Source organism: Argiope bruennichi, chromosome 2 (assembly GCF_947563725.1).
Source record: "Argiope bruennichi chromosome 2, qqArgBrue1.1, whole genome shotgun sequence".
NCBI lineage: Eukaryota > Metazoa > Arthropoda > Arachnida > Araneae > Araneidae > Argiope > Argiope bruennichi.
In genome coordinates, this window is record NC_079152.1 from 57,449,174 (window position 1) to 57,461,333 (window position 12,160).

A 12,160-nucleotide genomic window follows, 5' to 3' on the forward strand; every position below is an offset into this window, starting at 1 on the left:
AAAATATGCTTTCATTATCCATTAATTTAATGTAGGATGTTGGTTAAAGATGAATATCCATCCCAAAATGCCAACATTCTGAGAATTTTAATCTCATTGCTTACTTATTTATGAAGTTGAGTTTCCGACAATTGCTGTCGTAAAATCGCAGTATCGCGCAAAAATCGGCATGGAAAAGAAAAATGAGATAGTTGTCTTCAGTTTTATTTATTTTGAGAAAATATATCATGATCAAAAGACACTTTCATCCGACTGATTATTAAACTCGTTGTTAAATTTAAATAAAATAATTTCAACTAAAATATGCATGTTTAATCTTTATCTATACAAAATTGACTATGTTGCAAAAAGTGTTTGTGGCAGTGTATGATGTAAAAGAGTTAAAAACAAATTGTCTGACTGATAGAGCGTGTTACTCGTTACAGTTATAAATAGGGTATTTTGTTTTACATTTTATGTTAATTAAAAATTTCGTTTGAATGAAAGATTGTCAAATATCCAAATGATCTTAAACTATCGGACAATAAGAAGATAGTTTTAAATAATGAGTTCTTTTATGCCCTGCCGAGAATATCCGACTTGCTGATATGTACCAGAAGACTTGCTTTCATATCTCTGACCTTATGATTCTTCACACTTGATCCGTTTTATATCCGCGAAATAATCCTCACGTATAAATGTTTTCAACGAGTTACTGAGCAACCAATCAGCGTTTCCCATCTATTGCGGAAATAACAACCCTTAGTGCTTTGATGGTCATTTTTATGCTTTTGTTTATTTGGAGTTCCAAACCATTTAGAATGAAAAGAAATGATTTGTTGTCACTAAAATGAAACAGTGATATTTAAATAAATTTTGAGACAATAAGAAGGGAAGAACTCGTATTTTATAGCGTTCATTCTAATAAACCTATGAATGCAGTCATTTCGTGCTCATGTCAATTATGCCGCATCAAATTTTATTATGTAACCCACTGTACATCTTACGAAAGGACAATATGTTTTTAGGTGACAGTTATAGTTTTATCACGTAATTCTTCTCTATTAATTCAAACTGGCCTCTATTACATTTGTATAACTTCAAAAACATTTTATGAGAAATCATTGAGTGACTAAATTTTCTTTTTTAAAATTCTGGCAATACACTCTTTGCTTCATATTTTTTTTTCTGTTCCTACTTTTTCTGGATATAGGAATGTTATACTTCACGCTGCGTAAAAAAAATGGGGTAAAATTTTTAAAAAAATATTGTCTGTAATCACTTTTTGCTTAACTAGATGTGTGTGCGTTCTAAAGCATAACTTTCGTATTAATCCAAGCACGGAATTTCTACACGATTTCTTCGTGATCGTGTAAAAGTGCAATGTGAATTAAATCCTTTATTTAGCAAATGGCGCCGCGATCAATTATGGTTGTATTCTTCTTTTCCCCCCTAGAACGATCGTTGCTATTTGAGAGTTAATTCACAGATGATTTAATAAGCATTGCAATGAAGGGTAATCAATTTCAAAACTGACTTGAAAATAATTCTTAAAAGCTACAGAGGGTAAATAGAATTCATATTTACTTCTATTAAATCAAAATTGTTATGAAATTGAGTGTTGGATGTTAATTTTTCTTCGTTTTAGTAATGCTTGTGGTGACGCTTTATAAGCCAGATAACAGCTACGAGACATGAGAAATTTCTTTTGTCTAGTGGTCTTGTTACTCGGCTACGAACCCAAAGGTTGCGAGTTCGATCCTCGCCTATCGCCAATAGCAACATTGGTGACCCGATGACGAAAATACACAACCTTCATACAACTGTTGTGGCGCCCTCTACCAGAAATAAATAAAAATCAATAAGCTGATAAAAAATCGGCCAATAAATAAATAAAAAAAATGAAGCTGATAAATAATCAGCCAATAAAAAAAAAAAAATGGATAAGGCGCAACAGCCAATATATCACCACTAATAACAGCAAAAACAGGACAAAAAATCGTTCGTCTCACCTCCGACGAACTGAAGGGGGAGTAATGTGGTGACGCTTTATAAGCCAGATAACAGCTACGAGACATGAGAAATTTCTTTTGTCTAGTGGTCTTGTTACTCGGCTACGAACCCAAAGGTTGCGAGTTCGATCCTCGCCTATCGCTAGTAGCAACATGCTCAGTAAGTGCGACGAAATTGGAAAATATTTCTGCACGTGAATATTGCAATGAAATTATTGGAAAAATAAAGTCAAAGGAATTAATTTTTGAATTTTTTCTGTTGTTTACATTGGACTGTCGATTTTTCCAGTCCCAATAGAAAATAAGAACGGCATTTTACTTTATTACTTTATCGTTTCACTATCCACACGAAACAGTTTTGAATGCCTATTCGAACTGTTGCTGTGAGAAAAGATACTAATCGCTCATCGATTTGAGATTTTGCGAGCAATCGTAAGTTTTCATAACCAAATAGCAGTTACATATGGTGCTTGGTTAATGTTTCACTTTTGCTTGTGTAAAGGCATCGAAAGTTCCTATAAAAAATCGAAGAATGCTATAATTTTTTTTTTTTTTGAAATAATTGTGGGATGTACTGAAGCTCTGCAATCCCATTGGATGAATAATCGCTGGTCCAGTTTTATTATTTATTTAAAAATGTAACATGAATATTGAATTGTAATACTACATTCTTTTGTTTATGTGAAGAATATTGGATGGAAGGAAATATTGTCGAGTAAGGATTTTTGTTTACTGACCTGTTTTTATAAATAAAAGATTTTCGACGATAGCGGGGGTGGCGAGACCACCAGCCAGGGTGAAAAATGATGCTAATAAAATTAAAATTTTACCTTCAGAATGCTTATCTATATCTATACTTATAATAAAGTAGAATGTGAGTGTGTTTGCTGGCTCTCTACAAGTCGCACCAAATTTGGCACGTGTATACCTTGAAGGTCGGAAATGTGCACAGTGGAGCTATTTTTTTTTAAATTTTTAATTAAGTAAAAATTAAGCGACTATTTAGGTATTTTTCAAATAATGTCCGAAATTATTATTTCACGCAAATAATTTTTACATCAACTTAAAGTTCAAAAAAATTATCTTTTCATTGATATCTGTGTTTTAAATCTAAATCAGTCATTAAAACTGATTGATTTATGAAAATTTGAGTGTCATTATTCAATAAAAACGGATGATTTTTGACCACTTCATCGACCGTCTCAAAGATGATACCCCAATCAACACCCAGGCTTTCTCAAGACTAATTGGCCTAAGATTATGAAAATGTTGATTGTTCTAAACAAATGTCGATTCTTCTATCCAAAACTTCACAAATCGACCAGATTTGATAGCAGAAAATAGAAATACTCATTTATTTATTTAAAAGTTGATGTGTCAAGAATATTTCGCAGAATATGATTCATTGGGATCAAAAATTTGCATAAAATTTAGATTTCATAATTTTTTAATAGATATGAATCATTAATAATTATTGAACGAAACAAAATAAAATATTGTTATAAATTATAAAAATTTTTCTACGACTCCTTGAAACGCCTCTGTTTTCAGTACTCAATTTTTAAATGCTTGGTTTCTGTAAAAAATGTTTTTTATATGAATTTCAATTCAATCATTTCCGTTTTAGTTTAAAGTTGAAATTTTACGGGAGCTGGCAGAAAATTAGAGAGATACATAGTACATTCTGGCTTGCGGCCTTTATAGTGCTATAAGTGAATTATATGACTCTCATAATATTTAGCTTTAAAATATTTTTATGAAGAATCTATTAAAAGAGAAGTTACATAAATTATTTAATTGAAAATCTTAACAAGCATTAAGATTGGCGAACCGGTTGGTCGCCAAAAGTGGCTAGTTTTGAATAAATCAATTTAATCTGCTGTTGGATGTTTTCTATATTATTATACTAGCCGCCTTTGGCGACCAGCCGGTTCGCCAGTATTACCGCTCGCTACAATTTTCAATTAAATATTTTAAGCAACTGGTCTCTGAATAGATTCTCAAACAAAACATTTTTAATCTTCAAATTTTGATAGTCATACCAAACTTATACTGTTGTTTAGATCGTTTCGTTCAATTTACTATATATTTTTTGCTAATTTGTTGTCATTTCCGGTAAAACTTCAACTTTAATTTAAAGTGGAAATGATGAAATTGCCATTAATATAAAGATATTTTTTAATAAAACCAAGCGTTTTATTTTATTTATCATCTTTATTGCTATTTATTTATTTATTATTATTATTGAATATGAGTATTGCAAACAGAATCGCTCGGTATTTAAGTCTTATGTGAACTACAAAATATTTTTCACAATTTATGTGATATCTCAAAGAATAATTCAACAAAAATTTCTCAGATTCAACATAAAATTCAGTTTTTAGTTTTGCTTTCAAAAGGATTGAAATGAAATCAATAATAATATTTTGTTCCGTTCTATAAATATATTTCAAAAATTATGAAGTCTAAATTTAATACAGTAAGGTATAATATTCTGAGAAATATTCAGGACACACCAAATTTTAAATGAATGAATGTTTCTATTTTCCACGATCAACTAAGACTTATTTATGAAGTTTTGAATGTGAAAAATTTAGAAAAACTCAACATTTTCATAAGCTTAGGCCAGTTAATCTTGAGAAACCTGCGCGCTGATTGGCGTATTTTCTTTGAAACGATCGATTGAAAATCTAAAATTATCCTTTTTTATTGAATAGTGATGTTCAAATTTTCATAAATCAGTCAGTTTAAGTGATTGATTTTGTTGATTGGAAATTAACTCTTTTTATTTAAAATATTAGTGTTTCAAGAACATTTTGTTAATCGTGATTTCCACAGCAGAAGCTTTATGTAAAATCAAAAAATTCGTTATTTATTACAGCATTTATTGAATCAAGTTACATAAAATATAATCATTTTCCATTTTGACCATTTTAGCAGATCTGTGTCTTACTAAAAGTTTACAAATTAGCTGTGTGGCTCTGATTTGAATGGATATCCTGTTCATATTAAACAAAACTTGCCTTAAAATAAAACTGATTTATTGGATTAATAATATAGAGAGTGTAAAAGATCATAAAATAATTTTTCTTGAATTTATTTTTTAGAAAAAATAATATTTCATATTTGTTTTATTTCCTACAGACACGTGCCGAAAATTATATTTTTGCAGATTTCATTTCCAAAAAGATTTATTTTTAATTGGAGCTTTAATCAATGTGATGGCAACACTTTGAAAAAGCTAATTTTTTTCCCATGAATGCGAAACGTGCTCGTGCAGCTTAAATTTTATTTTTATTTTGTACGAAAAAATTGTTGAAAAATATAGTTAAAATATTTATTTAAAAATTCATTAAAAATATAAATTTAGTTTTAAGGTTAAAACATTGGTATCATTTAAAAGATAAATTTTTGATCTTTAACTTCATGTAAAAATCTGTTTTTTGCGGTAATATTTTCGGAAGTTATAGCAGAAACACGCCAAAATTTCGCTTAATTTTTAAATAAATAAAATTCTAATTAAAAATTCGAAAAAATAACCCCCAGGTGCACATTCCCGGCCTCCAAGGTAAACACGTGCCAAATTTGGTAGCTGTATGTTGAATTGTCTGGCCTGTAGAGCGCCAACACACACACACACACACACACACACACACACACACACACACACACACACACACACACACACACACACACACACACACACACACACACACACTGAGCTTTATTATAAGTATAGATAATTTACTTGTTGTTAAAGTTTTTACGTTATATAATCGCAATAAACTTTTTCAGATATTATTTTCAGTTACTCTTGAGCATTTGAACTTATAAAATATAAATAAATTTTCTCTGCAAGAAACCATTTTTTGATCGAACTGCCATAATTATATGGCCTTCAATGTTTCTTTGAAATCTAATGTTTATATATGTATAATCTAATGTTTATATATATATATATATATATATATATATATATATATATATATATATATATATATATATATATATATATATATATATATATATATATATATATATATATATATATATGTTAACATTATTCGAAATTAGCAAAAATATATGCCTCTCACAGAATTTAAAACTCTAAGAAAATTTAATTTTTTCAGTTAAAATGGAATTCTGATAATGATTCGATAATTTTTTTGTGTGTCTAGAATTTAATTTTAGCTTTTAAACTGGAATTCTTAACATACTTCATGCAGTTGAATAGATACATATGATGGCTATTTCAAATGAAAAATTACTATAACTTTATTGTTCCTTTTTTTTTAAATTGCTGTATTTATTGATTGCCAATAATGTTATTTTAATTTTTATTGTAGTTTAATTCGTTGCTATGATTCAAATTATTAAAATTAAAGTTTGATTTCTACTTGATGACGAGACTATTGCATTCTTCATTAGAATTAAAATGGATATAAATAGAATTTTTAATTATCGCTTGATTTAATTTGGAATATTATTTTATTACTGCTATGAGGGTGATATTTATTTGTATTGAAAGTTCGGGAAATAGTTTTAAAGAGAATACAATAAAAACTGAAGCATTAAAGAATTCGGATGGAAATTCTTTTACATTCTGCGAAGTCAGAGTAGTTTTCTCCGTCTTATTTTTAATAACAAATAAAATCTTTAACTATAATTTTTATGAATTTAATAAAAATGTCTATTTAAAATTATTTCTGATGTGAATAGATACTTTGCATCGGTTGGAACTCTATAATAGATACACCATTACATTCCTTATAAAAGTGCGTGTTTGGGGAGAAAGAAAATGTGTTTACGATGAGTTCGCGAAAATAATTGATCAAGTTTTGGAAAATTTGAAAAGAAAAAGTGATAAACGTTTATTTTCTCATATTTGCAGTGATTATTAATAGCTTGCTCCTTACTTATTACTGAATTAAATGTCTCATTATCTAAAATTATTCTGTTAAATATAAGATTTTGTTATGAATAACTTGATTGATTTCACCGTTAGACCGTCCTATATAGTGGAATTCACTCCCATGTGATGTTAATACAGTGCAAAAAAAAAAAAAAAAATGATTATGTGAATTGTACATGTGTAGACTAGTTTTCAATCAAAATCAGCTGTTGTCCGTGTCTGTCAAGAAATGGTGTATACGAAATGAATTTATTGAAAAGAGCCATGCATTCTCAGTTTATTTAGTCAAGTCGTATTTTCATAGGAAGACTCTGAAGGGTAACACGGAAACATTCATCATAATACCGAAAACTTCTGAATGACGTAAAAGGAACTGGCATGGCGTGCTCGAGAACAGCCCTCTCTTTTTCAAATTCTCTCCATTTTTGAATCTGGATTTTAACGCCTCGTTTCGTTTAGAAATTCAAGAGCGACAAAAAAAAAAATCTAGCTGAAAGTGGCAGCTGAGGTAAATAACATGCGGAGTCTTTTTACTTAATTAGGAGCTTCGAAACGATTCACTTAGATGCTTTTTTTTCCGATGAAGTGACTGATAAGCATTCTTTGGAATGAAAGAGGGAAAAGAGAGGAAGAAACAAATGTTTTCAGTCAAAAACAAAACAAGCGAAAAAGTTTCGAGAGCAAAGGCCACAAAACAATCGCTTATCTTTTTCTACTCCATGTGGCGATCGTTTTATTACAGTAACCCTATTTATCGCCCTATCTGGGAAAATAATGCTGGTTTTTAATTGTATACTTCTATTAGAAAGCGCATTAAGAACTTCTTAAGTTAGGAGAATTGCAAGAAGACATTACAGAGCATTCATCGCATTGAGTCCTCCCATTCACTGTACTGCCGAAGCTTGCTTTTTTCGTGCACCTCGCAGGATTTGGATTGCGCGCTGAGATCGCCAAAACGCAGTGATGCGTCGCCGCGTGTGCAGCGTCGTCTCTCAAAATAGTCGAGCGCCGGCACGGGTCGTGTTGGACTGCATCCAAAGGGGATCCTCTGTGTCTCAGCATCTTCGGGGTCCTTTCCATTTGCCCCTTTTCTCAAGCACGTCTGCTCGCTTCGGGAAAACGTGCTCGCGCTGCTGATTTCCGCATCCCGCATTTTCACCTGCTTTTTGCGTGTCTTACTCCTGCTTCATTTGGTGGAAAACAACGAAAGCGTACTGTTCGCAAATCCCATGCGCTCGCCGTCTTTGCTGTAGAAATTAGAAAGAGCGTTATTGAAGATGCACAGGTGTCAAGTGCCTGTCTCGGAAGCGCGGGACTTCTCTTCCGGTGCTGCTTTTAGTCACTGTCCCCTCTTTGTTGTAGGCGTCATCTGGCAGGTGTAAGTGTCTCCATATTTTTACGCTAAAGAGGTTTTCTTTGGCTTATGCCCAAATTATATCCGTCATGCCAGGTAGTACTGCCTCTCCGTCAGACCCATCCAAGGCCAAGGTGACGTCCGCGACGACAAATGGTACCTTCGTCCGACCTGTAGCTGTCGCTGGAATATTTCGTCCCTCCAATGAGAGCAACAGTTCACCTCCCGCTTTGCCAGAAAAGAAACGATTTTCAGCTTTGACTGGAGATCTAAAGTCTTGTTCGTCGAATGAAAAGCCTGAATCTGATGATTTGGCTCGACGAAGGCAATCTTTGGAAATTCCTCAAAATCAGATATTATTTGGACAAGCTCTGCTTCGAAGAACACCACGAAACACCAATGCACCTCCCCCTAGAACTGTGAAGTCTAATTCTATTTGCGTTGGAAATGGTTCTATTACGGAAATTTCTTCTGTCCCATCCGGTGATAGAAAATCATTAGAAACTCCTTTCATTAAGAATTCTGATGTAGCTAAGACACCACAGTCTTCAAATTCAGAATCTTGCGAATTAATTGCTGGCAATGGTCTTATGAAATCCCTGGATGATAAAGCAGAAACTAAACAGAGTAGCGTCAGTTTAGATAATCGAAATAATAAAGAATTAACATCCAATAAAGGCGATGTGAAAGTCGAAAAGAGTCTTCCCCTGACTTGCCTTACTGAACTAAATTCTAATAAAACTTCCCAATCTGGTCAAACCAAAAAACTTTCCGATCGAGAGTCTGAAAATAAAAATACGTCCTCTACCGATGCCCTGAAACAGACGAAAAAAGTATATGGATTAATAAAAAGAGAGTATAAAAGCGAAATTTCTACTGTTACTAACGATGGCAGTTCTAATGTTACAAATACTTCTATAGATGTAAAAAATGTGATAACTAAACCTAAAGTTTATGGTTTAAATAAGCAGACTATCAAAAGAGACGTGGAAAGTGTCAAATCGGAAAAGGAGCCAGTAGAAGAAAAGAAGTCATTTAAAATTCATAATATTTGGTCTCAATCTCAATTATCTGGAAAAGACACCGAGAAAACTTCTGAGTCAAAAATTGCATCCGAGACAAAAACTTCCGACGTGAAAGTTTCCTCGGATATTAAGATTTCTTCTGATACAAAAGCCTTTTCTGGGACTAAGGTGCCTACTGATGCAAAAGCTGCTTCTGGGAATAAGGTGGCCACTGATGTAAAAACTGCTTTTGGAAATAAAGTGTCCAGTGATGCAAAAGCTTCTTCTGGGACTCAGGTGGCCAGTGATGCAACAGCTTCTGGGACTAAGGTGACCACTGATGCAAAAGCTTCTTCTGGGACTAAAGTGTCCACTGATGCTAAAGTCGCTTCTGAAGCTAAAGTTTCCAGTGATAAAATTTCCAATAATACTAAAGCCTCTTCTGAAATTAAGGTTTCTTCAGAGTCTGATAAATTAGAAAGTGAAAGTCGAGTGTCAAAATCTCCTCCCAAAGATTTCCGCACTGTACGAAGGACTTCTGACGTTATTGCCGCCAGAATACAGTCTATGTTTTCGAATTTTCAGTCCGAGAAATCTGCTCCTGTTTTGCCAAAGAAAAGTAAAATACTCGATAAAGGAAGCTCTTCTATTAGTAAAATATCAAGCGATAGGGAAACTAATAGTTCAGTTACTGCGGCAAACGAAAAAACGGATCCCCAAATTATTCCTGAAGTTAAAAATAAACTGGAAAAGAGTGTTCCAATCTTGAAGGACCAAAAATTAGAAAGTTGTTCTGTTAAAGCTGAGTCGAGTTCTTCAACAAAGGAACCTAAATCAGCAGTAGTTATTCCTAAGGAAAATTCTAACCTTGATAATGAAGTCGTGAATTTGCAAGGTGTCAGTGAGGGAAAGAAAGGAGACGCTAAAACGGAATCTTCAATCAACGCTTCATCCAGGCTACCAGATAAAAAAGTGCCAAATACTGACGGCAAAATGCCAATAAAAAAAGAGGATAAAAGCAGTTCAGATGGTACAAAGCTGTTCACTATAACCACCAATCAAGAGGCTGACAGTAAATCATCAAATCTGACAGCCTCTTCAAATAACGTCATGCAAAACGTCACTAAAGACCCAGGTGTGAAGAGATCTTATAACATCATCAATAAACCTTCTTCAGATCCCTCTGAAGAGAAGATCATTCTTCCTATAAAAAGTGTAAACAATTCGATCGTCAAAGAAGTTGTTCAAAGTAGCAATGCTAAGAATATAAGGAAATTAAATGTTTCTGAAATAAATGTTGAAAACAGCTTGACAAGCAAAGAATCTGTTATAAGCAAAACTGCTGTTTCTCAATCCTTTGTCACATCTCAAGCTGTGCAACTGACTAGTAGTACGACGCAGAAATCAAGTACATCGGTTGAATGTAATTACAGTAAAGTATTAAAAAGTAGTGAAACTACCAAAACGTTTGTTAATGGGAATACAGAAGCAACTGAAATTTCTAAAATTGAAGTCACAAAAATTACCCCATCTACTGTACCAGGAATTGTACCTACAGTGAACGTGGTGTTTCGTACTAAAAGCCCTCTCGACTCATTTAGCAAGGATGAAAACAGGAAGAAAGTTGTGATTGAAACAAGTGCTAATCATGCTCCAGTGTCATCTGCTGTAATAATGTCACCCAAACCTTTGAATACTCCATCCGTGTCCAGTGCTGCACAGTCTGTTGATAATGCTTTGAAAACTGTCGAAAACTTGCAGCAGTCAATGAGTTCTTCTCCAAAATTGCCCGAGAAGAATTCCAGTAAAATTCCTCAGAATTCTGAATTACCGTCTTTAAATCTTAGTGAAAAGGTAGAAACAAAGACTCCTATCTCTGCAGGTGCAAACCATGTCATAAGTGTTGAATCTCCAGCCAACATTGTTAAAGGTAAAGTGACAGAGACATCATCAGTTGCAGGCAAAGTTACAGAACACACTTTTATGTCTAAATCGGGAGATAAAATCGTTGAAAGTAGCACTTCATTGGATATTTCTAAGCAAAATTTTACTGAGCCATCAAAGATTTTCAGTACAGAAAAAAGTGTGGATATTCAGAATAAGGTAACTGTTGTAGATCTTAATGATTGGAGCAAAAAATTTCAGCTAATAGAGCCAGAACCTCCTCGAGTCCCTTTGCGTCGGCGTGCCCAGAGAGATTCTTTGCCCCCTTTGCTACCAATTCGCTCTCCATCTCGATTCGGGTCCCTGAAACATATTGGTGACTCACCCCGATATATACCACGTTCTCCATCTCAAAGCTCACTGCCCCAACGCTATTCTTACACTGAAATGCTGTCTAAAGTATGTAGTATGGGTGTACTGCCCCTTGTCGAACCTACGATGTCTAAATCTTGTTCTTCATCATCATCACAGGTGTCCGAACTGTGGTCCGAGCTGAGCGAAGAACAATCCACTGCTACCCATGCTTCTGAAATGCTGGAAGCTGAAACGGCCGAGAGAATGAGATTAGAGAAAGAAGTTCATGAACTTCAGGTAAGTGATTTTTTTTCTTTCTCAAATTTCCTAATATCTGTGAATTTTTATAAATAATTGATATAAATGAGAAAATTTTAGAAAATTTCTTAATTTTCATGAGTTTTTTTTTTCTTCCGGTTTTTGAATTATTTTACAGTCAATAAAGAAGAGAAAAAATTATCAAGTTCCTAGTTGACAGCTTTCAGAAATTCAACCATTCTGTTTTTTTCTTTAAATGATATAACTGAAATCTTCTCCAAAATTAAACAAACAAAAAAAAAATCTAAAAGTTTTGTTGTTGCTTTTGTGTGTATTTGTAATCTAAAATTGCTGATTGAAGATATTGTTTAAAAATAGAAGTTCAGTAAAATTAAATTATTAA

At 33.0% G+C, this 12,160-nt stretch overlaps 1 protein-coding gene across 3 annotated transcripts in view; it reads left to right on the top strand.

Moving 5' to 3' along the window:
- Positions 1-12,160, top strand: part of LOC129959983 (unconventional myosin-XVIIIa-like) — a 106,987-nt gene that overhangs the window by 43,914 nt on the left and 50,913 nt on the right. For 2 of the 3 annotated variants that reach the window (XM_056072947.1, XM_056072955.1), the window contains exon 21: positions 11,677-11,796. In XM_056072947.1, the coding sequence (XP_055928922.1) occupies positions 11,677-11,796 (120 nt within the window). Of the gene's footprint in view, positions 1-7,768; positions 9,523-9,591; positions 11,797-12,160 lie in introns of those variants that run through there. The other variant, XM_056072963.1, reaches the window with a different exon arrangement.